We start from the raw sequence: 26,142 nt of genomic DNA on the forward strand, positions 1-26,142 counted from the left end.
ACAATTAGGAAAAAACACATATTTTTTCAATAGCTTCATGCAATCTTCCATTGCTGTATATTATTACTGTAGAGGCTTGTAAACATAATGTATAACGAGGTCAGAGTTAGCTTTGTTTAGATTTGGAAGAAGGATGATGTATTGGTCTTTTAAATAGCAAGCATTCCTCAGTTCAAATCTCAGGTTTGAACCCTCTTCCCAACTCAAGACCCTATTGTCAGTCTAAGCAGCTAAAATTTAGCACTTCAAGCTATGTCTTTTTAGGAGATTTTAGGTGCTGTATGAAGCAAGTGAACAGACATATTGAGGAAAGTATGATCTCTTATACAATTTTAACAAAGTATAAATTGATGGAAGGATCAAAATCTCAACATTTCTAAAAGTCAGGTTACTTATTAAAGTCCTTGAATCTAGTTTTAGATCATTAATTTTCACAAAGTTTTAAAGTGTTACTCGAATTTAATTTCGTATTGGCAGGCAGTATTACTTGACTTAAACCTGTCTCCCTCTCTTCTTAATTAAGACCTAAAAAACCACATTAAATAGATTCAAAAGAAAAGACTAGCATGGCACATGGAGTATCATGCACCATCACAGGCTTAATGTACCTCAGTCATCTCATAATTGAAATGAAGAAGGAAACTCATAACTGGAACTGAATTTTCCTCTTCCTTCAAGATTCAAGACAGCCATTGCTTTGTCTGTTTTCAGATGTGTCAAAAATTCAGAAACAAGTAACATCAAAGGAAAAGATATATTCATTTTGTATTCTTCAGGTGTCTGTTTCCACTGGTGGGAGTGGTATCTTCCATCCTAATCCCAAAGCAACAGAAAGCACTGGAACCTCATACAAGGCTGTGCACAAATCCTTGTGTTTTATGTCAGTCTTTCTGGTGGGCTGCTGCTATATCTGCATTTTGCTCTTCAGAATCTGAGTGCAGAGTTTCCAGTTGTGCTTTGATTAACAAATGGAGCCCAATCCATTAATGCTAATGTCCAATCTCCTATTAAGATCAAATGGAAATGGTCAGAATCTAATTCTCCATCTCTGTTTCATTATCTGCTTATTCATTGTGTTTGTTTTTTAAATCATTTGAGAACTCCAGAGAGCTCAGATAAATTACTTACAGTTTTACCTTTATTTTTTAGGAGCTTATACAAATTGAGAAGTAGATTAAACACAGAAGTCTGTAGGTAGAAGCACAGTTGGTAGATCTTTACAAGCAATGAACAGCAAAAACTACGTGTAACATCCTCTCTCCCAGGAGAATATCTTCTAACTGTTCAGAGGATGACAAATGGTAACAAGCCCTGATGGAAAGCTGAACAATTGCTTTCTCAAAATGTGGTTCTGATTTGACCTACATCTGGATAAACAGTAAAAATAAAATACGTCAATTGTGTTTTATGCAGTGGTTTTACAAATTGCAGTAGCCTGAGATATTTTCTCAAGAATAAAATGGCAGGGTCTTTAAGAGGACTTTGGTACTGAAGTACAGAGGCAGTGGAGCACTAAAAGCAGACTTGGTTATTTCTGAAATCATCTTGAGCTTCTCTGTGGATGTTGCAAATGATCCAGAAGATACACGGACGCATGTTACCCAGCATGCTTGAGTAAACACTTCACATGGGATTTACAGTGTTTATTTTTTAAAGTAAATTATGAGATTTGAGGAAACTAGTTGGCACAAATTAATATGATATTTCTACATTTTAGAGAAACAATAATAGCTGCTCAGGGCCAGTTTTTATTGTGGAATATCATAAAAGCAAAAAGTCCAGAGTCCTTCTTTCACTCTATTTCCATCTGATGTATTCACAGAGAAATTTTATGAGGGACAAATGGCAAATGAAATATTTTTAAATCCCATGAAGTTCTGTTGGTATGAAATGCCATGTAATACAGGACAATTATATAAAATTTGGCCTGTGATTTGTGCGTTCTGATCCTGATGACAAAGTCTACAACTTGTTAATAAACTGTAAGATAGACTAGAACAAGTCTGATAGTATAAATGTGAATAGATAACGCAGAATAAAAAGAACGCAAGAAGAAGTAGACGTACATTTTCTTCTTCATGACATGAAACCAGAGTCACTATAGTGCGTGGCTATGAAAGCTTATATATATATAATATATATATATTTTTTTTTTTGGGGGGGGGAGCGGTAGTAGTAGAAAAGGATATGGAAATGATATAACAGGAAGCTTTAAAAGTGCACTGAAATTATAGTTTGGTTAAATGGTTAAACAGAAATAATATAAGTCAACTTCATTCCTAATTATGAACATTAGAAAGCGCTATGAAGCTTGTTCAAATGCATTATGGAATGATATGACTGAGAAGAACAGAACGACTTGCAGTAATTATTATTAGCTCTTTCCTGTATAGAAATGGCAAACTCATGATTCAAGTGCCAAACAACTTCCCCTATAAACAAAATTTAGAAAAAGACAGTAACCTTCTTCAGGACCAAAGCCGTATCTCAAAATGACCAGTTTCCTCTGTGAGAATGGAAATATATGGCAAAATCAAACAGTGATGCAGATTCTCTCCAGAATGTATTTTGCATCATCAGAAAGAAAACCTGTTTTCTAGGAGGAGAAGATTTAATGGAATTCCTACAGTTTCTGAATTTTCCTCAAGACACCAGCAACAGAATGAGCATCTTAATTCAGCTTTGGTAAAGAAACTATTGAAGAAACCTTTTGTTTAAACATCTAGAATGAATTGAACTTGAATTCATGTAGATGGTTAAAGAGTCCTCAGTGAAAATGCAGAATGAAAGTAGAGCCTCATGTTTGGATGAAGCAGCACAAAGTCAGGTTGAAGTGAGGTGGAAAAGGAGGATGTGCACAGTCTAAACAACTTGCTCTCTCAGAGAAATTCAATCAATTTAGTCAGTGCATTGGAAGTGAATGGGAAGTGAATTCAGTTAATGAAAGAGAGTGAGAGAAAGGCCTTAAACCAATGTTAATTACCTTTAAGTTTGAAATGATGAGATGAAAGACCTTGTGTGAATGAAAAGATACTTAAAGTAGAACAAAAAAGGATGTGTTAGTATTCACTCTGGGTAGTGAATGCGTTTTTGACTACACAGCATTTTTGTATCCTGAACAGATCGTGCAGCTGAAGTTAAGAAATTCTAGTTGTCACATTATAATATATTAAAAAAATTATCATCAGATATTCTGAAAAATATACACTCAGAGGCCTCTGAGACAAAGATATACTTTCAAATAATGCTATTGTACTTTGAAGAAAAATATGCCATTAAGATAAAATCAGATAAATTCATCTTAATTAATGATGTGTTTCTTATATACAATCAGAGAATGGTTTGGGTTGGAAGGGACTTTAAAGATCACCCAGTTCCAACCCCTCTGCCATGGGCAGGGACACCTCCCACCAGACCAGACTGTGGGCAGTCCACATACAACCTGGCCTTGAGCACTTCCAGGGATGGGGCATCCACAGCTTCTCTGGGCAACCTGTGCCAGTGCTTCACCACCCTCTGAGTGAAGAATTTCCTCCTGACATCTAAACCAGATCTCCTGTCTTTTAGTTTAAAACGGTTCCACTTGTCCTGTCGTTATCTGCCCGAGCAAAAAGTTGTTCTCCATTTTTTATAAGCCCCCTTTAAGCATTGAAAAGCTGCAATGAGGTCTCCGTGGAACATTCTGTCCTTCAGGCTGAACATCCCCAGCCCTCTCAGCCTTTCTTCATAGGAGAGGTGCTCCAGTCCTCTTTATATATACCTTTTATGTAAATAATAATGCGTACAGCATTTGTATAAAAAAAATCTGAAAGGGACAAAATTATTCAAAATGCACACTTAGAGTACAGAGGTTATCTGTCTTGATTTGCAAATAAATGCTTCCCTGGTGTACCCATTTATTTTAAAGCAGGCATTAATGAGAGCTTATGTGTGGTGAGCCTTACAGCTGATATTTTATAATGAAAATGAATACTCAGCAACATTTTTATTCAGTTTTCTGCTTTTCACTTTGCAGTTTGAAAGATTTGTTAGATTTCTATTCATTTGATCCTTTATTACTTAAAATAAAGCTGAGATTGCCTTTTTATTTTTTATCTGAAATGTATGCATATGGTCTCTAAAATTGAACAGGCACCAAAAAAAGTACAACATAGAGGTGCATCTTTATGATCCATCACATTGCTCAACAATTTTGTTTGTATGTTTTTCTCTCTTTACTTTTATTTTTGTGAATTATTTCATTTTTGGTTGAAATTAAGTTCATCCAATTATACCCATAGCTTTCAACATAGAGGTAAAGGCAGGAGAGAAAGAGAAAAATAATTTCAGGACCTTATGTTGCACAGGTGACAAGCCTTTGGCAAAAAATAAAATAAAAAAAAAATAATTATTAAAAAAAAAAAAAAGCAGTAATAAATTGATGGATTCAATTGTATTTCAGTGATGGTTCAATGATGTTTTGGGAACTTTGTTCAGCTCCACTGCAGGCTTTAAATTTAGAAGTGGTTCCAGTCATTGGCAGAAACCAGGAGGTGAATCTGACAGCCATCATATTGCCCAAGAATCCTAATTTGACAGTCTTCTACTGGTGGATAGGAAACAATCTTCAGGTACATGAATTGTTTTGGCTGAGATTATTTTCAATCTCTTTCCAGTAAAGATTGAGTGACACTTTATTTTAATGGAAATACTACCATGTTACATGACTTCTTTTGGACCATCTTTCATTCCAAATAGACACCTATATCCTGTGCAAGGAGTAACTAACATCCCTTGCTTTACCACATGCTTTTAAGGTGTTCATTTCCCTTTATTCCTACTTATGTGGAAATGGAAATTTCTCTTCTAAAACTGGTTTAAATTTCCAAACCATATTCATTTTGCAGGAAAAATTGTGTTTAATTACTTGATGGGGGCAGGGGAGAACAACAACTTGTGGAAAGAGGTGCATTTGGGATCACAGCACTGGTGAATGATAAAACTTGGATTTATGAACTTCCATGTTGATTGTGTGAAGTTCTGAAAATCTAAATACTGCACAGAAATATATATATATATGTATATATTCATTTTATACCTAAGTACTTTCTGGGAGCCTAAAACAGGGAGTCTAAACTAAACGGTGATATCAAAAATAGCGAGGATATCAAAAAATGGTATCAAAACAGTCAGAGCACTTAAAAAATATAGTGCTATTTATTTGGGAGTACAAAGTCTAGATACACATAGCCTAGAGCAATAAATAACCAAGTATTGCCATTGGGAATACTTGTCTAGCTGGGTTATTTTTTTTTAAGGCAATTCTTTCAATAACAGATACATAAAATATTTTCTTTACGAGGGAGACAAAGTATGACACAGGAATGATTTCAGATAAGTGCAGTAAACTTTTGTCTTGCAAATGTGTGGTCTAACATAATCCTTGTCTGTATCTGTTCATTGTTACTGGGTTTACCATTGCCAGAACAGGCACTGCAGATAGATTTAGTCTTGTGGAGGGTTTTGTAATTCATACAGATGTGGTCAGTGAGCAGATTAACAGCTCCATCTTGGAAGTTACAATAGACTGGCGCACTTCCATAGGTCATGCTCTCAGTTGACTGAAGTAATCCATCTGACCTTGGCTATACCCCACATTTTTTGAGGCAAATGACTTGCTGAATGTGATCTTGTAAAGATTTGTGAGCCTGACTCAAAATCTATTTATTTCAGTGGGATCTGTATGAAAACCTAATATTCTACCAATTATTCTAACAGAAATATTTGCCCAATCTGGCGGTTATTCTGTTTATAAAAGATCCATCTGGGCAAATAAACAGTCTTTGAAAATTATAATCAAGTAATTTGATAAAATGTTGATCAGCATTCTAAAAAGTAATTGGTATGAAACCTTCTCTGCTTATATTTTTAGTGACTCTCTATTCAGATGCTATTATTGTGGTTGTTGTTGAAATTCTATTTTCAACTTTTCTTTGTTTTTAAAGCCACTTCTTACATTGGACAATTTTCTGGTAACGAAGTTTGCTGTGACAGGTGACATCAGAGTGACAGTGCAAGCTTCCTGTGGGAACTCCATGCTTCAGGATTCAAAAGTTGTCCATGTTTTTGGTAAGACTTTACTCTTGTTATTTATTTATTTATTTTCACATGTGCATGTTTTTATATAACTTTTAAACCAGTCCTGGAAGAACTGAACCTGTTGTACAATTATATGTAATGCCACATTTAATTCCTAAAGTTAGAGGGTTAAAGTGTCACTTGGTAACTTCATGAAGTTGAATAGTGTGATTGTATGGAAGGGTTTCATTTGAAACCTTTTCTTTCCTTTGCTTATTGTAAAAGTTGCTGTGGTTCCCAATTGCTATATGTGGCAATAACATTTAAATAGTATTTTGGCCTATGACTAAAGAGTTTGTTAGAATTTATAAATACAACAGTCTAAATATCTCTGGGAAAAAAAAAGTTATGTATATGCTCTCAGTATTAATAAATAATATGAAATATTTGCTTTCTATGACAATATACCACCATTCCTTTGATGTTTATCTGAAATATTTAATCAAGTGTTGCTTTGTTGTAAATATTGAACTCTTCGATAGAAGAAGCTGAACTTCAATTCATGTTTCACATTGTGGCCTGGTGTGTTTTCTGTGTCTTATAATACGGTGACAAGGCATAATATACTGTGAAAAATGTAGTGCTGACAAATTATTTACATTTGAATTTGTGCTGTCACATGTGAGAATTGTGATATGCAAAAAAAAATTCTCTTTAATACAGGCCTAAAAGCTTTCAGATATCATGAAATACACAAAATGAGACGTATCTCTTGTCTGAACAGTGAAAGAAGATTGTTTTGCTTTCAGTATACTTTTTAAAGTAATGATGAAAACCACACTCATGCTAAACATAGCTTTTATAAACCCTCTCTTTTCCTAAGATAAATTGATTTAATATTTCTGCTACAAGTTAAAAGTGCATCCACTTTTTTGGAAAGTATATGCCCTCTTAGTGAGATGAAATCAATGTCTTTGGCTTTCTAACATTGCTTCTGCTGTTCGTGTTGTCAAATCCTGATCCAAAGAGCAGGAAAGTACTGGTCATGATGGAAACAAAGAAAGCCTTGGAAAAGAAAAACACAATTATAATAAAACACAGTACAATTCTGTCCAAACTGTTTGAGAGGGCACATTTGAGTCATGCCTGCATTTCAAAGGATCTCTTTCTCTGCTTTGCATTAACTTCCCCAGGTGTTCTTCCAAGGAGCCCGTAAGGAGAAAGAGTAGAGTTTAGAGACTCTTTACTGAGAAATAGCCCATTTCTAGTATTTCAGATATTTTGAAAAATATCCAGATAAATGTTGTGGGAGTATTTTATTTTTATTTTTTTCAGAGAGGGCAGTAGTTAGCCTTTGACATATCATTTCTGTTCTTATTTTTGTAGCTAGTTTATGGAATACGCAAGGTATTCGTTTTGCATGACAAATAGGAACATGTAATAGGCAAAAAAACATATGTTTATGATTCAGTGACAATAGAATCCATTGGCACATTCCCATTAAAAATAAAATAAACCAACCATGTTTGTGTGGTGTATTGTCTTTAAAAAAATTTATTGGGAATGTTATGACCCCAGAAAATGAATGTAAATCTGCTTGGTTTATTTTTTTCTTACTGCTTTTTTTTATCTTTAGGCACAAATTTGATGATGTTGACGAAAATACAGAAAGAAATTGAGTGCCTGACAGGAGTGTACTTTTGCTCCATGCTGCTGTAGACTGTAGGCTCCTTGGGGAAGGGTTTGTCACTTTTTTTCTTTTCTTCTTTGAACAACAGATAACAATGGGGTTCCTACATACTGCAGCACTGCACAGAAAATAGACATTCTTTTTCATATATATATATACATACACATATACATATAGATGTATAAATATGTATATATATATGAATTAATAAATATGAAAATATATACAAAACTGTTTTTGAAATCGTTTTTTTTAATGGTTCAAAAACATTTCTTTTTGTCTTTCTAGATCATTTTCATGTTCTTCCTCTGAAGTTCACTAAGCACCTGGACATGTACAACCCCGACATACCAGAGTGGAGGGAAGACATAGGGCGGGTAGTAACACGACTTCTTGCAAAGGTGCTCTTTCAGATTGCTCGTAAAATGTTCCCTCTCCAGACGTAAACCTTGAAGGTTAAGTTAATGCCTTCTCATTTAGAAAAAAAAGGACGCAGAGCAAAATAACAAAATGAACCTCATGAGCCACATTTCAAACAAGTTTGAGCCTAATGTCATTTTTATGGGCAAGCTGTAGATGATGATATTGTAACATACAAAAGTTTAGTTCTAACACAGCCTAATTGGCAATTAATGCTAAATATTGCCCTCTGGGATTAGGAATAGACATCATGGCAAATACTGCTGACTCCAAAACAGCAAGAGTAGTTTAAATGTGATATATGTAGCATAAAGCAAAGGATACTGTGTAATATAAAGATATAGTCTTTGTGTAGAAAAAAAGCAGAGAGACTTTACAGTGTCAGATGTGTAGTCAAAAATTAGATAGAATAAACAGGCAAACAGTTGTTACAGCTGTGGGTATTTTTTAGACCATATTTGAAAAAGAAATGTGGACTGGGAGCAGTTGAATCCTGTAGTTTAAATCAAGTAAAAAGCCATGCAACAGTTCTGTGAGTTAAACGAAGATGACTCCATAAAATCTGTGAGGTTTAGAGCTATACTCTTCAGCTATACACACTGCCCATAGCAGAGCATGCACATACAGACATTTTGTGAGGATGGTATCACTGAGTTGCAGGTTGATGATGTTTTTTAAAGTGGTTGTGTTTGAAATTGCTGGACTTTTCCTTGATTTGCAGTAGTGCACATCAAATTTTGGAATTTTGACTTTATACAATTTCCTGCCTTTTTTTTTTTTTGCTTCACATCAAATGTCAAATTAAATTCCCATTTACACACTTTCAATAACCAGTTTCAGTCTAACAAATGTTTTACCACTTTATAAAATTGCCCTTGCATTTTAGTTATTAAATCATTTGCAAAAGAATATGGACAATCTAATGCAATTTCAGTATCTGTTCCGAGAAAGGCAATGGGAAATGCCCTGAGTGTTGTCATTTAGAATTTTGTGACTGTGTTACATAACACATGGAGGAATTTGAGTCAGAAAACAAAATTTGCACAAACTACTTTAAAAAGGGATGGATTTGACTTTCAGTGTGGGGTGCACGTATTCATACCAATCTCAGGAACTGAGCCTAGGTGCTTTTAATCTCACCCTGAGAGATTTTTCCCTGTACCTTAAACACAGAAGGAAAAGTAGCCTCCCTAAGCTGACGTTGGCTATAATGTCTATTCTAAGTCTACTAGGTGTCTGAACAGCTGACAAAAGATCCTAAATTGCTTAGGAATTATTTTTAGTTACTCTAAAAATTCAAAGCCATTGCAGAGTTTTGCTAGAACTGCATACCACTTCATTTTGCTTCTTTCCATGATGCCACTAAATCTTTTTCAATATGATAACAATGCTTAGTTCTTCTAATCTTCAAAGAGCAGCTCACATTTCAGTTAATTAACGTTTGGCTTTGTTCATGTTTTAGCTTCTGGTGGAATCCACTCTAAATGCTAGGGATCTGAAGACTAAAGAATGAAAAACCCATGAGGAATTGCTTGTGTATTTTATATAAAATACAAAGCACGCTGTTCTATAATTTGCCATATACCTTTGTCTTCCCAGGAAACCAATATACCCGAAGAAACACTTATGACAGTTGTGAAACCTGGTCTGCCCACAACTGCTGACTTGCACGTGCTGCTACCAGCAAACCAGCCTAAAAGGAAGAGAAGTGTAACTAGTGATAAGGTAACCAGAGCAATGTATGTCTGGTTAGGCTAATTTTCATCGTATTTTTAAATCACTGGCTGTACTTTCATCGTCTTTATGTGGAATTAAGTTTCTCCCTGACTATGTAAAGATCTCATTCCCACCTGACAAGAGACATGTAAAAGCTGGCAACAAGTATGACTGCTGTGTATGGCAGTGTTTAGACCACCTTCCTATATTAAGGAACAAATTCTACCACATGAGAAGAGGGAGGAGAAGAAATTATTATTATTCACCTAAATGACAACCCACAATAACCATTCTTCCCTCTTAATGCTTTTTCAGACATACAGCATTTTCACAGTAGCCCATGTTCTTCTCCACAGCATACTCTAGTGATATTTCTGTATTTCTGAAGAATAAATAATATTGATCTGTTTTTTAAACAGAAACAATGGCGATAGCATGTCAGTCCGTGAAGATCAGATAGAGCAAAGAGTGGGTTCAGAACACTGATGTTTCTAAAGAGGGACAAACTTTTTTTTCACTTCTTCAAAAGCAAATTAGATTTCAGGCCCAATAGAAAAAGAACCTTAACAGTAGACCTGTAATAGTTGACCTGAAGAGCATCAAGCAGGTAGTTTCTGTCTTTATGAGCAAATATCCTTTTCAATTGCCAAGAAACAAATGAAAATCAGAAATTAGTTCCACCCTCCCTCTTTCTAAACCATATCCCTTCCATAATAAAAACTATATGCCAGTAGAAAATCAGAATACTATTTGGTCTTTTTTTTCTAAATTACTATTTATGATACTTGTCCTTTTGCTGTGATAGAAAAGGAACAGATCCCAACTCCGTGCCAGTATCTTGCAGTTCAAGTCCTGGCAGCTATGAAGAATCACAGCGTGAAGTATTGTTAATTTTGAAGGGCATTTTACTACTCTTTGAGGCAAGGTCACAGTATTCAAAGGGCTGGAGAAGTAGATAAGACAAAGCTCATCATATTAACACAATACCAGTAGAATGTTTATGGTACTGATGGGGTACACTTTGGAAGGTCCAAAGGGGTAAGCTGATGTTGTCCAAGTACTTGAACAGGTGTTTTGCACAGAGAATGGTGTGAAATACACAGAGAGCAGTGTGAATAAACAAAATATTCACCCTGTGGTAACCCCAAATTCTTACTGTTCTCACTCTGTAATCATAGTGGGATTTCCTGGGAGTCTAAAATCCTGATTATATTGCAGGAAACAGTTAATTCTAATAGGTTGTTTCCTTAGTAATGAGCTATCCATGAACTATGGCTTTTGGCCAGGTGAGCATTACCTCTTCAAAATTATTTGTATCTTTCTACTTTAGGAGGCAAGGTGCAGCTTCTAAAGGAAATTCTTTCTCTTTATTCCAAGTGTATATAGAATGGATCCCTTTAATAATTTAAATGAACTATGGTGATTGATTCTTGGGTTCTGCAAACATTTTACATCAGTGCAAAATGTTATGTATATTAGTTCCCTTTAAATCTCTACTGTTATATTAGCACTGTTCTTCAAGGCACCTTGAAGAATATTATTATAATCAATGCTGTCTCTGTTGTTTTTTTTTGTGTTCTATGTGAAATGCCCTGTGAGTTACTCTATAGCATAAAGAACAATCATATGTTGCAAATTATTTGTGAAAACTTCTGTTTAGGTGGGCTATGAAGAAATTACACTAGTTTAGGAGAACACACTTCCTGTAATAAGTATTCTCCCAGAAAGACCTTGCAAAGGTTTTCTGAAACTAGAGTGAAAAGGTGAAAGAAATCGTAAAATTTCTGGAGAAGAATGGTACATTTCTGATACTTAGGTTAGACTAGGTCATGCAAATGGTGCCTGGGAATTACCTGTATGGGAATACCAAATATGGTTCAACCTGCATTTGGTTGGAGTAGGAACAAAGAAAGACAGGAGCAATTACAGTGGCCTATGCTATCCAGTGGTAAAAAATCAGCTACACTAGTATTGCATCTTAACTGTTTGGTTGTTTTATAGAGTACAAAGCTTTAGAGTCAATCTTCTAGTGCTAGGTGCATAGGGACACTACTTTAGCTGTGGATATGTGTATATAAATTTGTTGATTTAGAATTGAATGTCATCATTTTGGGGGAATATGTATTTTATCTGTGGTGAATCATGAAAAATTCTGAAAATATATACCCTATGTAAACTTAGAAGCGTTAACTATTTAAATCAACAGTTAAAGAGTCATGGTGTTACATGCTTAAATATGAACTAAGAGAATTTTGAGGGTCTTCATCATAATCCTTTTCTCATGTTTTACTGAAAAGATGTGCTCTGTCATGCTGCTACTGACAGTTTTCAAACTCAGTCCTGTGGCGTTCCTGTCAGAATTCATCAACTCAGAATGTTTCCTGCATGTTTGATGGGAGTACCCCTGAAATCCTTATTTTAGACATAGTTATGAAGTTTCTTCCCTTAAAGAGAAACTATTTCTTCTTGGTAAACACCCTTTTAGAGTTGGGATATTATGTAATTTCAGAAGGATAGTTAAAGGCAATAACTTCTAGATCAGGCAGAGAGCAAGTATTTGGTGGAGCTTGTGATGGCATTTTACAAGGCATGTTGTGATGTGATGTTATTTATTAAGTTTATTAGCAATCTAGATTAGATGTCAGTACTGGTAAAAATAGCTGGTGATATAAAGATTGTAAATAAGTTGGCAGGGCAGTAGTAGGAGCCCCTTGGATAATTCTGTCATTTGGTTCCATTTAGGCAAAAGCTCTCTTTCAAATTTATGCATGTAAAAGTAACAGCTGAGGGTGTGAGGGTGATTTTTGCCTGGTTTTAAGAACACAGCAATTTCAGAAGTGCTTCATTTATATCATTGACTTTAGAGAAAGATTTGGTTGTTTAATTTATGCACATCTATTACATGTCTAATGGTGGTATAAATCTAGTTGAGTCAATTAAAGTGCATTTAAACTAAAGCCTGGGAAGCAGTGGCTCTGAGGAAAATTTAGGATTGTATCTAGACAAACTACTGTATGAAAATTCCCACTGAGTTTTTTTTATAAAACGGGTGAGTCAGATCCCCAGGTGTGTAACCAAATGAGTGAGTTTGAATAGTAAAGCTATTTCTGCATTCTTATATAGGATCCATTGTTTTCAAATTTTATAATTGGAAAGGATGTAGGAAAAGAAGATAAATTAAAATGCCATTATAAGAACCTTAGGAGCTCTAAACACTGGGTTAGTTTTTTTTAAAAAGTTGAAGTAGAATCATTGTGCTCAAAACCTACTGCAGGGAATCAATCAAACAAACAAAAACCATCAGGGCTGAAACAAACATCAGTCTAACCGTGAAATACATATGCCAGAACCTTTGGTTGGATTCACGTGGAGTTCATATCTTTGACTTGTGGAAGTGTAGTTTACATAGACCTAGGTGGAAACCTAGGGGTGGGGTGAGAAATAATGAACAAGTTTTAGTTGCTTGAGCAAAAAAAACAGAGCAAATGTTGGATTCCTCAAATACCTGCCAGGAAAATATGATGTTTCCAAAGGTAAATTACAGGGCTCAGTAACTGCATTTACTGGATGAAAGTTAGATTAGCCTAAAGCAGTGCTCCCTCTCACCTTGTATCCCATGAATGAGTGATTGAGCCTGAACTGACTAACTATTTCAGTGGTGTCAGCGTCACTTTAAAGGCTGCTAATCAATATAGTTTTCATATTCATTCTCTTTTCAGACACTGGGTAAAAAGATAAATACTTAAAAGCTATCTGGAGTAATTTTCCTGTGAAATAACTGTGGCCATGCTCACATCATCCTCAGGTCGAGTTATTCCTTCACCAAAAAAAAAAAAAAATCTAATAAAGTCAATGGAATGACTTTGGAAGTTAGATATTCCTCAGTAAGAGCAAGAATATTTGAATCTGAACTTTTGTGAAGTCTCTCCATAATACGAGGAAGACTGCAGGGATTTCTGTGTGTTATGCTGCAAAGGCTTGTCAAAGATGAGCACCGTAATTGATAATATCATAAAAGGAGCTTCTTGTGAAGGTTTTGTGGATATAAAGCATACTTCTAATTTGGCATACTGTGGGAAATCGTATCTTAAATTATAAGGCATAGAGTATAAAACTGGCTTTGATCTTTTATAAAATTGCCTGTGTTGAAGACAGAAGGAAGTAAAAGGGAAAATTCAGCCAGTTTTTCATCTGGAGTTAGGATATGATGGTATATTTAATGGTTCTGCTCCATAAAAATGTAAGTGACCATATATTAGTATGCTCTGTCCACTGGAGAAAAATAGAAGGAATCCTTATTTTTTCCACATGGATGGATGTATATATTTCTATAGAGTATTGTTAAAAATTAGATACAAATGGAATCCATCCAATTGTAGCGAAAGAGATGAGTTAAATTACAACATGCAGTTCATTATCAAATAACAGTTACTTTTCATAGTAAAGAAATCTAAAGTGACATTGCAGATTGTCTTCTGATAGGGTTAGGAAAATGGATAGAGTTTATAATATGGCTTATGCATAGTTTGAGTTATGACTGAGATAAACCCAACAGTGCGTGCAAATATAACATGTTGTCTGTCACATACTCGGTAAACCTAAAGGGTTTGGTAAGCAGAAAGATTTGGCTATAAGGATTTGACATTTTCAGCATTTACAGCTTCTGGAGTTTTACATGATTTTTAACTATGGAATTTCTTTAAGATTTCAGCTCATCAATGACAAGTGCTTTCTGAGTTTCTCACTACAATGAACCAGGGGTTGTCCTATTCAGAGCATTGTCTCTCAAAGTAGAACCGAGTAAAAGATGTCTCAGACGTTCTCTCTATTGTGTTTTCAGAGAATAGCAACTATAAAGCAGGCCTTGAATGCACACAACATCAGTTTCTTTCTGAGGGGAGGATATTGGGTCTTGGTGACCTTAGCGGACTCCGATTCAGGTAAATATGTATCAACAAAGCTTCTGACAGACCAGCCTCTGGATGCCTATTAGAGCTCTGATAGGTGAAGGAGAAAGTTTTCGTAACAGTATATGTATGTGTACATATATATACATACACAAGTACATATATTTACTTGGGACGTATAGCTACACACACACGTTTGTATGTGTATGTTTATATATGTATATGTGTATATATTTTTTTACTCGATAGTTGTGAATAACCATCACCACCAAATACATGTTTTTTACATAATTCTGTTTTGTCATATATCATGATTTGTCTCACAAATTTTCTTTTTTGCTCTTTTCTGTGTAGCCATGACATTAATATCTATTCTGTACAAAACAGTGCCATTAAGGAAGGCTTCAAAAAAACACTTGTTGAACTAGAGGCACTTTGACTGCACTAGCTACTGAGAAAGTAGATCTTCTGAAGCCATTAACTCTCCTAATATAACTCCATGCATCTGTGACATGGCTTTCTATCTCTGCTTGGTGTCACACAGATGGATCTACAGATCTGAAGCTTGCTGTAGGGTCTCCACAGAGTGTTGCACTGCTAATCCTATACTGAAACAAATGATCTACGTATTCTCTGTTTAAAACAAATTGAAACATTTTTTTTGGAATGCATTTCCTCCATCTCCAGATTACCTTTGTAGTTAGGACCTGGCGAAGAGTGTGCGTGTGTATATGTATATGTGTGTGTATATTTTGAACAGAGATGTGTTAACATGATATTTTAACCAGAAAGTTCAAATTTGACTTAAACCACATATTAGAATGTCTCATAGATTTGGTGTATCATCTCTAGTAACATACTCTTGTCTCTTACTTGAATGTGCTGTGGAACAAAAGCTTAGCTGACCACAATCAATTTATGCTAATACTGATGTAAATGATACTTTATTTGTCAGTTCCCTGTAGAAGATAAAGTTTTTTGTTATCTAGTCTCTTTAAGGTAGAATCATGCTATAAATTTCACTGTGTTACCATGTCTGATCTCATTAGAAAACATTCACTTAAAGGAATAACATCCATTTACCAGCTTAAAAGGCTAGAGTTGAAAGAATCCCACATACATTCCAGTGTTTACCACTATATGATCTTGATGAGCTTCTTTGTTGTTCAGAGCCTTAGTTTCACCATCTGTGAAATTAATACAGCCCTGCTTTTGCATGATATTTACTTAGGGTATGTGATATTTCCTATGATAACTTTAGATTCACAGAAAACAAAACAAGCAAAAAAACAAACAAAAATAAACCCCACTCAGTGTGCAAATAATTAAATCTTCAGGGTATTTTTTTTTTTCAAATTGGTTCTTTGTTCTTTAGTGGAAAGTCACCAATTAATTTTGTGTTGTTGCCTTTTTGAAGAGGCTACAGATGGATTGGAGAGGTTACACAAGTAGGAACAAATCTTTTGACCTACCAATTAAATAGAAGAGAAACCCCAAGACTATGACTGATCTAAAAGAGGGCATGCTAAGCTGTTGTGCTGTTTTTTATTTCAGACTCTCAGAGGATTGGAGGAGGCAGTGGCTACTGGGCTATTGTGGTTCTCTTTGTTATCTGTCTAGTTGCAGTTGGGGCTTTCATCCTCTACAAGTTCAAAAGGCAAGTAAAACCTTAATCAACAACATATACATTTTGAGATTTAGACTTACCCGCAGATCAGCAAAAAAAGAGTTTATTGTTCCAAAAGGAGACTGAAAAACTGCAAGAAGTCCACCACTTTGAAAATCATATTTTTCTGAGCTTCATTCTGAACTGACATCAAGGAAACTGTAGCAATATGGGAACTGTGGAGAGTGTTCACCTTGTCTAAATAATATCATCACGAAAGAAAGACGAACTAAAATATTATTCCTAATTAATTCCTATCTCATAATTTCTATCTCATTACTCTTAGCAGTTATGAATGAACTCCAGTTATCACAAGCATCTGCAATGCACTTTGCTAAAAAAAAAAAAAAAATATATATATATATCAAAATGTACAACTCTGAGGAGTTTCTCTTTGCACATATTATGTTTTAAGTGCTGGGACAATGCCACATAGAATAAACGATGGTAATAGATAAGCATTAATTTGACACTAGGATGTGTTAAAGGAAGAAATAATTCTAGAGGTGGCCTTTATGTGAGACATATCCTCAAAATTGACGATGGTTACTGTACTAGTCTTTGGCAGTCTGATAGATCTTTAGTCTGCAATGGGTTTCTATCATAACTACTTGGATGCTGTGCAATTTAAAGAAGAATTTTGTTCTTTTTCATGAGTTACCACTCATTTACCACTGGCTATATTCTTAGCATTTTAATAACTTTGGGGCATTTAGAAGCTGTTGAGTTTGATAATATTGGAAAGAAACCTTCATTATCATCAAATCTTTACTCAGGATTTCTATCAATTTGTCATATTATTCAGGGTTGATTTTTATTTGAAATGAGCATGTTTATAGAAGTAGATATGGCACCATGTTTATGATGACAAAAAGCATAGGTAACGTTTAAGTGAGAGTTTGTTTAGATGAGCGTTTTTAAGTCAATAGAGAAACCTTCTTTGCCAAGAATCTCTTCATTTTCTCCCTGCAGAACATAAGTTTCTTAGGGCCCATGGTGACTGATTGCTCTAAAGCACAAAGTACATAATGCTGTATCAGACTGTCTATAACTGAATAAAAATCCATTTCCCTATTTTAGGTGCCTGCAGCAAGAAAAGGCATAAAAATGGTTGATGTGATGTAATTATATTATTTCAGTAGCAATACATGGAGGATTTGTTGGTTGTAGTACGGAATCATAAAACTTGCTTGCGATATGTTTCGAAAGCAGTATGATTTATATCTTTTATTAGCTCTTAAATGAGAGCAATTAAATAACAGACACAATTACTGTGTGGCAAAAGAAGTATAAAATATTCAAGAAAGGAAGAAAAAAATTGTTTTCCTTAAGTCCTATCTAAAATGCCCAATGAACCATTGCTTTATAAATAGAGCTTTTATTAAGGAGGAAACTACAGTACCATTTGCAAATTGTGAGCTTTAATGTCTCGCACACTTCCATACGTAATTTGTGAAAATCATTTGCATTTGAATTTTATGGGCGTTTAATTTTAGTGCAAGTGAGCAGAAATGTGAGATATATTCAGATGCTTCTCAGTAGCCTGAAAACTGCTGTTGGCATTGATGAATGACCATGCAGTAATATTCAGTTTGGGTCTGTACCATATCTCTTTCTGAGATATTTGACAGAATTATTTTTAAATATTCCTGTATTCCTGCTAAGCTTTTCCAAGATGCCTTTTTTTTTTTAGTTGCATCTTTTTCATACAGTTTGGTTTTCAAAGCATATTGAGTGCCTAATCAGTGCTCAGTTTGAAGAATCACTTTTTCCCTGTGTGCTTCCTGTGAACTCCTCTCCCACCCAAATATCTAATCCCATAAAAAAATATCCCTTAAAAAGGAAATCTTTCCTGTGTTTATGTGGACTTACAATAAATTTCTGGATCCCCATGGAGTACTTTCTTACAAGTGCAGTCCCTTTAAAGTCAGAACAGTGAGTGTGTAAGTTTACAAACTGGCCCATAGGTTTTGAAACTGAGGTGTCCTTCGTTAGTTATAAACCAACCTGAAATGCATGAAGGCTTGTCAGTGTTAAGAATTTGCTGAAAGAATGCCATATGCAACAAAAAATGTTCAAATTTGTGAGATTATTTCAGCAGAATAACACTTTCTAAGCCCTATGGTACCTCAGACAACACATGCAAATGTAAATATGAATTATTTCCACTTATAAATTATAGGCATGTATAAGGTGTTGAAGTGTTAATACTGTCCATAATTTTTGTATAATTCAGAAAATTATACAGGAGGACATGTAAGAGATTTGGTGTGGTGGTGATCTCCTTTCATTTGTGTAAGCTGATAGGCAGATACTTCCTTCAGAAAAGCATTAAAATTCCATTTATCCTCAGAGAAATGTTTATTAATCTTAGTTTTGTCACTACAATACTTGGGTCTACAGGACTTGCAATTGGCATTGGGACACAGGCAAAGAAGAACATGACTTGGATTATTCTCTTTCTTTGCCAGCACGAAAAATAGTTCTTAATGTTAAATTTGGTATCTGGAAAGATTTACCTGGTAAAAGAGAAGTAAGTTTTAAATGATTAATGTTGATGGTTTCTAAAAACTAATTCTAGTCTGATTCCATGAGTGAACAAAGATGGTTTTACATGTTTTGGGTAGGGGAAATTTTCAGTATAGCAGTAAGGAAAGAGAAGTAATACCCAGGCTGCTAAATCTCACTGTGGCTGTGACACGAGACAGTGCAGACAACAAGCATGGATATTGGACAAGCCAAGAATAATTTTCTTTTTCTTTGCTTTTACGTTCTGGGTATGGAAATCACCAATCTGATGCCTCAAGCAAACAATGTGTTACAATGCTCACTAGCACGCTTAAGTTGTTTAACCATCCAGGTAAAAATGGACTACTTCTGCTGCTTCTTTAGACCAGAAAGCTGCTTCTTTAGACCAGAACAATATGAAGCAGATGGAAAATATTTTTGAGAAATCAGGCCCATTTTTTTTAATACAGATCTGAGACCTGCATATATATTTTTTTTCTGTACCATCCCATCTTTACTAAATTTGGTTCAGTAAAGGTAAACGTTTTCCATTCCCTTTGAAAGAATGTTTGTTTTTCTGTGTGGGTTTCAAGTCACAACCCAGAAAAGATTTCTTCATCCTTTCAGAGCAAACTTCCCCAGTGAGGGGTCCTGGGCAACACTATAGAGAAAACAAATAGCACTGTCTGCACTAAGCAAAGTGGAGGAAAGGAAAATTGTATTTTAGCCACATCAAAGCTGCCATATAATCATTATGTTGCTAGTAGAAGATGTGAAATCATCCTTTTCTTACTTTTTCACTTCTGTATAACAACAGGGTATTAGATTAACCAAACCAGAGCAGATAAGAATTTTTTCTGCCTAAGTGCCTTACTTGGTTAACAGGAAAAAAAAATTGATTCTCTAAAAAAGTATGAAAATCTTCCTCTTTTAATTTGTATGCAAACTACTGCCTGTATCCTAAAGCTGAATACTGTGTTTTCAGAAATGTCTGTGAGTCTACTTCAATCAAATTTATACCATTTCATGCATAATTCTTTTTTTTCTTGGGACTGTCAAGAGCCACTTTTGGTAAATGAACCCTCTCCTGGGCCATTTCCACAATGTGGAGCAGAACTGTGTTATCTTTCTGCCTCATTGACTTACTATCTCATTTTCAGTCTCTGAAGAAAAGCTATCTTTTTTCCCCACCTTGCTTATACTACTTTTATGTTCCATGAGAGCAAGTTTAGTCCCAATTCATGCCACTTAGTTATATACATATATATAAAGGCACTAATTTAATGATCTGTAATATTTCATAAAAACTTCCTCTGAAATCAAAGTAATAGCTTGTATAAAAGATTTCCAAAATGAAAGAGGGAAGTAAATCAGGAGCATCTCAAAGCACAAAGAAGCCATTCATCTGAACATTAATCCAAACATAATAAAACCAATACCACAATAAAATATTCTGTTTAATGGATTATTGTTGTTGTTAGTTTTATTTAAGTTCCAAGAGCATGATGCATTATTCCATATCCTTTGCCATGTGAATATGCTCCTATTTTTTATACTAAACAGAATCTTAATCAAGCCTCTGGAAAATGAGTGAAGCTGTGTAAAGGCCAATGAATATTGGCTCCACAAGGCGGGAATTGAAAGCCAAATAAGCTAGAGAGTTTAAAGGAGTGAGAATCAATATCTCATCCCCCTCCTGCTGTTTCATACTGCTGAACATTTTTAAGTACAAACAGTTCCTGGTATGGACTGATTAGAATTTGTGAATGTAGAAAAACAGTTGCTTCCTAGAATATCTTCTAAAAGGTTTGGGACCTGGAGAGCTCAGTCAAAGCCATGTGCTGGGATGCTCATTAATAGTTCTGTGCAGAATGAAGTCTCCTGTTCATGTTTTTATGGTCCTCAAAGCAGGCATGAATATTTCTTCCTCCTCATGGCTGAAATAAAATGCTACAGAGAAAACAATAGGAACTAAAAATGTAAACCATAGAGTGCAATACAGCAGAGGTAATTGTCTCCAGTGATGGATGCAAAGCACAGGCATTTTGCAGCTGAAGAGTAAACCCCCAAAAGAAACCATTGCACAATCTTTTTCTCTGTTCTGATAAAACATGCTTTCAATTTTCATATTGCTGATATAAATCTCTTGGGTCAAATTTCATGTCTTGTCATGTTTTCACAGTAGTCTTTTATGTAGACCCAAGCATTTCAGCTCTGCCTACTTCAAACACTTACAATGGACTCAATATAAATTGCTTCCTTAAGAAGAGCAAAACACATCAGGGTACGCACTTTTTTTTTTTTTTTCCGGAATAATTAGGGATAGCAGCTTCCTTCCTACATATTACAGCAGTGTGGAGCAACTGGAAAATTGCCAGAATTAGGCCTATATTTTTGCAAGGATTCAGTATCCACATCCTGTTTCATTCCACAGTGTGGTTGTCCCATGTAAACAGAACATCTGGCACATGTTAAAAAATGCGTCTTGAAAAGACTTGGACTGGCATTTTCTTGAGATCAGATAAATCTCTTTCTTGTAAAATTGAAGCAATATAAAACACAGAGAGATCTCTATAATGTATAAAAGGTCAGATGACCTTCACAAGACTTGTAATATTCCCCCTCCTCCCATCCATGTTCCATGATACAATCTAAGATACTACACTGAGTATCTCAACTTTATACCTTCCCTTAAGGATCTGTGCTTAACAGGACCAGGTTCATGAGGTCTGAGTGAGAAATATCAGCTTATGTCTTTTCTCCTTTTATCCATAACCCATAAAGGAGTGCTCTTAACAACAAGAAGTTTAATGGTTACTTGTGAACTTGTGAGGTTTCTTCATTCAGGCATGTTTAATAGTGTGTATTGGGATTATGGTGATCTAAGTAAGATTTACTGAATACAACAGTTGAAACCTCAGGTTTTATACCAAAGGATGCACCCTGTTGACCTGGTTTCAGGCAGGTCCTTCAGCCTGTGAAAACACAGGCAGACAACAAGTAGGTTAGCAGCTCTCACTGTAAAGATCTGGAATGCCATATGGGTTTGAGATGGATAACATTGTTATTATGTCAAAAATATTTTGGTAATGCTATTGATGCTTCCAAATCTGTCAGAAATACATCTTTGAGAAGATCTCCCAATTCCTGTAGAAAGGTATGTGCTAATTCTGTAGATGTGCTGCAAAGTCATTCTTTTGGGTTTTGTTTCCCATAGACATTTGATGGTGGACTGAAAGGAAAGCAATTTGACAGGTTTGGTGCAGGTCTGATTGAGACAGATATTGTTTTCACATGGCTAGTTTCATTAGCAGACACATTATAAACTGTCTGAAGTTACTGGCCCTAGAGAAAAAAATCACAATTAATTACCTAATGCATTTGTTTTTGTAATGAGGAAGGAATGTCCCTCTCCGTTTTAATGTGGCTTTTTTACTCCAGTTAATGGGAGGACAATGATGCAGGGCTTGGCAAAGTATGTTAGTGTTGGAGGAGCCTTTGGACGTCCTAAAGCAGTCATACCAGCATAACATTGTGCTACCAGACCCTTTTCCCATCCTTGGGATTAGTTAGTGCCTGTGCTTTATTTACTCCATGCTCAGTGGGGTACAGAAAATAGTAAAACCAAACATATTTCTTTCTCTGTGCTGCTTGTAAATAATGGGATAAAATGCCTGATTGATACATATACATGTATGTGTGTATGTGTGCATACACACATAGCTATACAGATGTGTGTCTACATATTTAGATATATAGGATGCAGTTCATCAATAGGGAGGAGATCCCTTTCACTCATGTTTCATTGTTTAACAATATATTTTTTTCTGTAATTATTTGTGATGCAATGAAAGCTGCTGTTCAAAATAGGATGCTGCAGTAACTTTTACCTCAAACTGGTGCCACGTGGAACAGAACCTTTCTTCTAACATAACATTTAAACACAGGTCATCTCTGAAAGCCAAAAGAAAGCAGAGCAACTCATGTATTTATCCAGTTGTCATACTGCTGCCAGAATATGGAGCAGAAGTTGGCCATTTTTAGAGGGATACCTAAAAATTGCTGTCAGTTTTTCTGTCTTTGCCCTGTAGATACAGGAGCAAAGCAGAAACCCCAGCTTAACCTCAGCAGTTGAACCCCATTTTCCCTTTTTTCTTGTTGTCTGCCCATTGCAACCATTTCTTTTGAGCACAGACTTCAACAGCCATGATCTGCTGTCATGCTGATCAAGCTGTCAAGCTGCTGCTTGCTATGTGGGACAAGGAGCTCATAACCTGCAGCTCCCTAATCAGAAGTGTCTGCTTGGTGAGTAGGAACGGATGCTGTTGTGTGCCCAGGCCGATTTCAGATGAACACAGCTACAACAGAGGGTATGACTCTCTAGAAATGTTTAAACCATGAGTTCTGCTGCAAAAGTTAGAAACCCCTGATTTATCCCCTTTGATTTTACAAAGTCTAATTTAAGTAAATCTAGTTAAGAAATCTTTACCATACTTACTTTAAAGCTTCCCAAGTTCAGCTATGGTGCTAATTGTCTGTTAGAGCTGATAAAGCTGTTTAATAACACGCTTTTTGTTTTTCTAGATTCATATCAGAACGAATAAGTTAAATGCTGTTTTCCATGGAAAGTTTGTTTAAATCGGCACTTCCCAGTAGTGCTTTAGTGCTGCCTGCTTATCTCTACCCAACTAACCCTGCACAGAAGCACTACTTTCTTACTTGCCCTTACCAATGCTGGGTTACTTCCTTACTCTACACCTCTTGCTTCTGGACTCCTGCTGCATCGCTCTCTTCTCCCTTCCCATTCCCTGTCTCCTGGATTTCTCCTGCTTCTCTCCTCAACCCTAATACATTATGAGAGTGCCGTTGAATGCTACCACTAACTTTCAGTGTCAGCCCACCTGACCAGGGAGATGGGCTTGACTGATTGTGACCCAGCTTTAATGTTTGCAAAGATGTCTGGTACCAGGAAAGAATTATGTTGGGGCTTTTTATTGCTTTATTTCACAAAAATCACTTTTTGTGTGGTTTTATTTATTTTATTTTGTTTTGTTTTATTTTTTATTTTATTTTAATTTATTTTATTTTTAATATAGTTTATTGTGTATCAGACTTAGTCAAGAAATCATCAATGCAGAATTCTTGAGCAGTTAAGGCTCAAGAGAGTTAAATAAAACTCTTAGAATAAAGTCTTGATGACTTTAGATTGTGAACACAAAATTAGGGATGGATATGATTGGTTCTATGATGTGATTCTGGTACTGTGTCATTGCTAGAGCTCTGCTCTGGTGCCAGCATGTGTGTGGCACAAAGGACTTCCATCACAAGACTTTTTCTCCTTGTCCAATTTAGGAAACTGCCAGGCAGGAATGTCTATGCCCAGATGCACAACGAAAAAGAACAGGAGATGACAAGCCCTGTCAATCATAGTGAGGACACCCAGAACATCATCCAGGGTGAGGAGTTTATTGATGATGATCTGGACTCTCAAACACTAGGTAACGCAAGAGGTAACTTCATTTTTAGTCTATAAATTTTCGTAAGTAATTGATTTTTACTTGATATTCATTTTCATTTTAGGTTATTGTTTTGTTTTCTTTTTTCATTTTCTGCTCAGACTTGGGATGAAGCAAATAGTACACTACTGACAAAGGATTATCTCAATTATCTTATTTTTGCTTGCTTGTAATGAAGGCTAATGTATGAATGGCATGCTATGTAGAACACAGGTACAGAGACAATAGAGTTTAATGTCAGGAGACAGACAATTTTTATAATTAGAGAAATTATCTTTGGTAGAACAGGATATAATTGGTAATATCTGAATTAACTCAAGAATCCCCTGAATTAGTGGAAAATCAAGAAGACCAGAAGGATTTTTACAGTCAATATTTCCAAGATTTCAGATGAATTGTAACTATATCCATTGCTGTACTGGTCATTATATTCCAGTGGCATTTAAAGTTTTCATTATTAGAAACATTAAATTTATTCCTGTGTAAAAAATATTATGAGTCTTCCATATTTTAGCTATTAATTTGCTAGTATTCATGGGGTGGTCATAAGGAACCTGTAAGGGAAACTTCCTGTGAAACTCTCTGAGTAATGATTTCAGTGTCAGGTAGAAATGTATACCCTGGCCCCCAGTGGTTATTTTTAATGTAGCATAGAGTACTGAGCCATAAAGTTCCTGTGAAATTTACCATTGTGTTCAGAGTTCACTGAAGTCAAAGTCTGAAAGGTGTAGGACAATGGGAAAAGCTCTCCGATTTCATTCATACAAATTTTGTGAAAATAAATCAGATATTCCAAAGCTTTTGGAATTTGTGGTAGTCCCTTCATGCTGTAACAGGCAACTGTAATGTCTTCATGTACCCACAGAAAGGGATCTATTTTAGTTGTGACAGAGGCAACCTGAGGTAGGACAGAATTTTGGCAGAGGAGAGATTTCTTTGTCCCTGGTTTCGTCTTTACCTTCTGTTGCAGATGTCATTTTCATTTGCTGAACCATGTGCTGCTTCTATGTTCTTGAAGTTGTTAGCTTTAAGCACAAGGGGAGCTTCCATCCTCCAGCTTTGCTTTGTGTAACTTTGTGTATTTCTATATTTTGTTTGACAAACTTTGTATATGCATATCACTGTGTTTTATTCAGATTTTGCAAGAAGGCCTTGATCTCACCTCTGACTGTTGGAATTAATTCCAAAAACAAGCCTGGAAAAACAAATTTTGTGTTAAAATTGTTTGATCAGCTTATCTCCAGGCTCTTTAGAGGAGAAAGCTGATTGCTAACAAAAGTCCATGTAGACATGCCTATTAATGTGGATCATTCAAACACCTCTAGTAATGTGCAAAAATATTACTTTTAATGGTAGAAAATCCCTCTTGGTCTATTTATATAATGCAGCTGGTGATGCTGTAATAAAGAAATGCTACCCTGATTTGTGACACATTCAGAAATAATCTCTACTTGCTCATAGCTGGCTACATAAGCCTGATCCTGCACTCATTACACAGAGAAAAAAAAAAATGAAATCTTGTATCTGGGCAGAGTATTGTTATGGTTAAAGGGTGCAAGATTGTGATGTTTTGATGTGAAATGTAAGACAGTAAGCAAAGGCAGATCTCGAGATGATTTGTGCTTCTGCCAGGTTGTCAACACCAGAAGCATTTCAAGCAGA

The 26,142-nt window shown here is 35.5% G+C and overlaps 1 protein-coding gene across 10 annotated transcripts in view; it reads left to right on the forward strand.

Annotated features, from left to right (window-relative positions):
* SORCS2 (sortilin related VPS10 domain containing receptor 2) overlaps positions 1-26,142 on the forward strand; it is a 552,575-nt gene that overhangs the window by 514,642 nt on the left and 11,791 nt on the right. For 8 of the 10 annotated variants that reach the window (XM_083834471.1, XM_083834474.1, XM_083834475.1 and 5 more), the window contains 7 exons: positions 4,477-4,610; positions 5,985-6,108; positions 8,036-8,148; positions 9,767-9,892; positions 14,724-14,823; positions 16,345-16,447; positions 24,317-24,474. In XM_083834471.1, the coding sequence (XP_083690597.1) occupies positions 4,477-4,610; positions 5,985-6,108; positions 8,036-8,148; positions 9,767-9,892; positions 14,724-14,823; positions 16,345-16,447; positions 24,317-24,474 (858 nt within the window). The remainder of the gene's footprint in view (positions 1-4,476; positions 4,611-5,984; positions 6,109-8,035; positions 8,149-9,766; positions 9,893-14,723; positions 14,824-16,344; positions 16,448-24,316; positions 24,475-26,142) is intronic. The other 2 variants (XM_083834473.1, XM_083834476.1) reach the window with 2 other exon arrangements.

This window comes from Anser anser (assembly GCF_964211835.1).
Source record: "Anser anser genome assembly, chromosome: 4".
Taxonomy (NCBI): Eukaryota; Metazoa; Chordata; class Aves; order Anseriformes; family Anatidae; genus Anser; species Anser anser.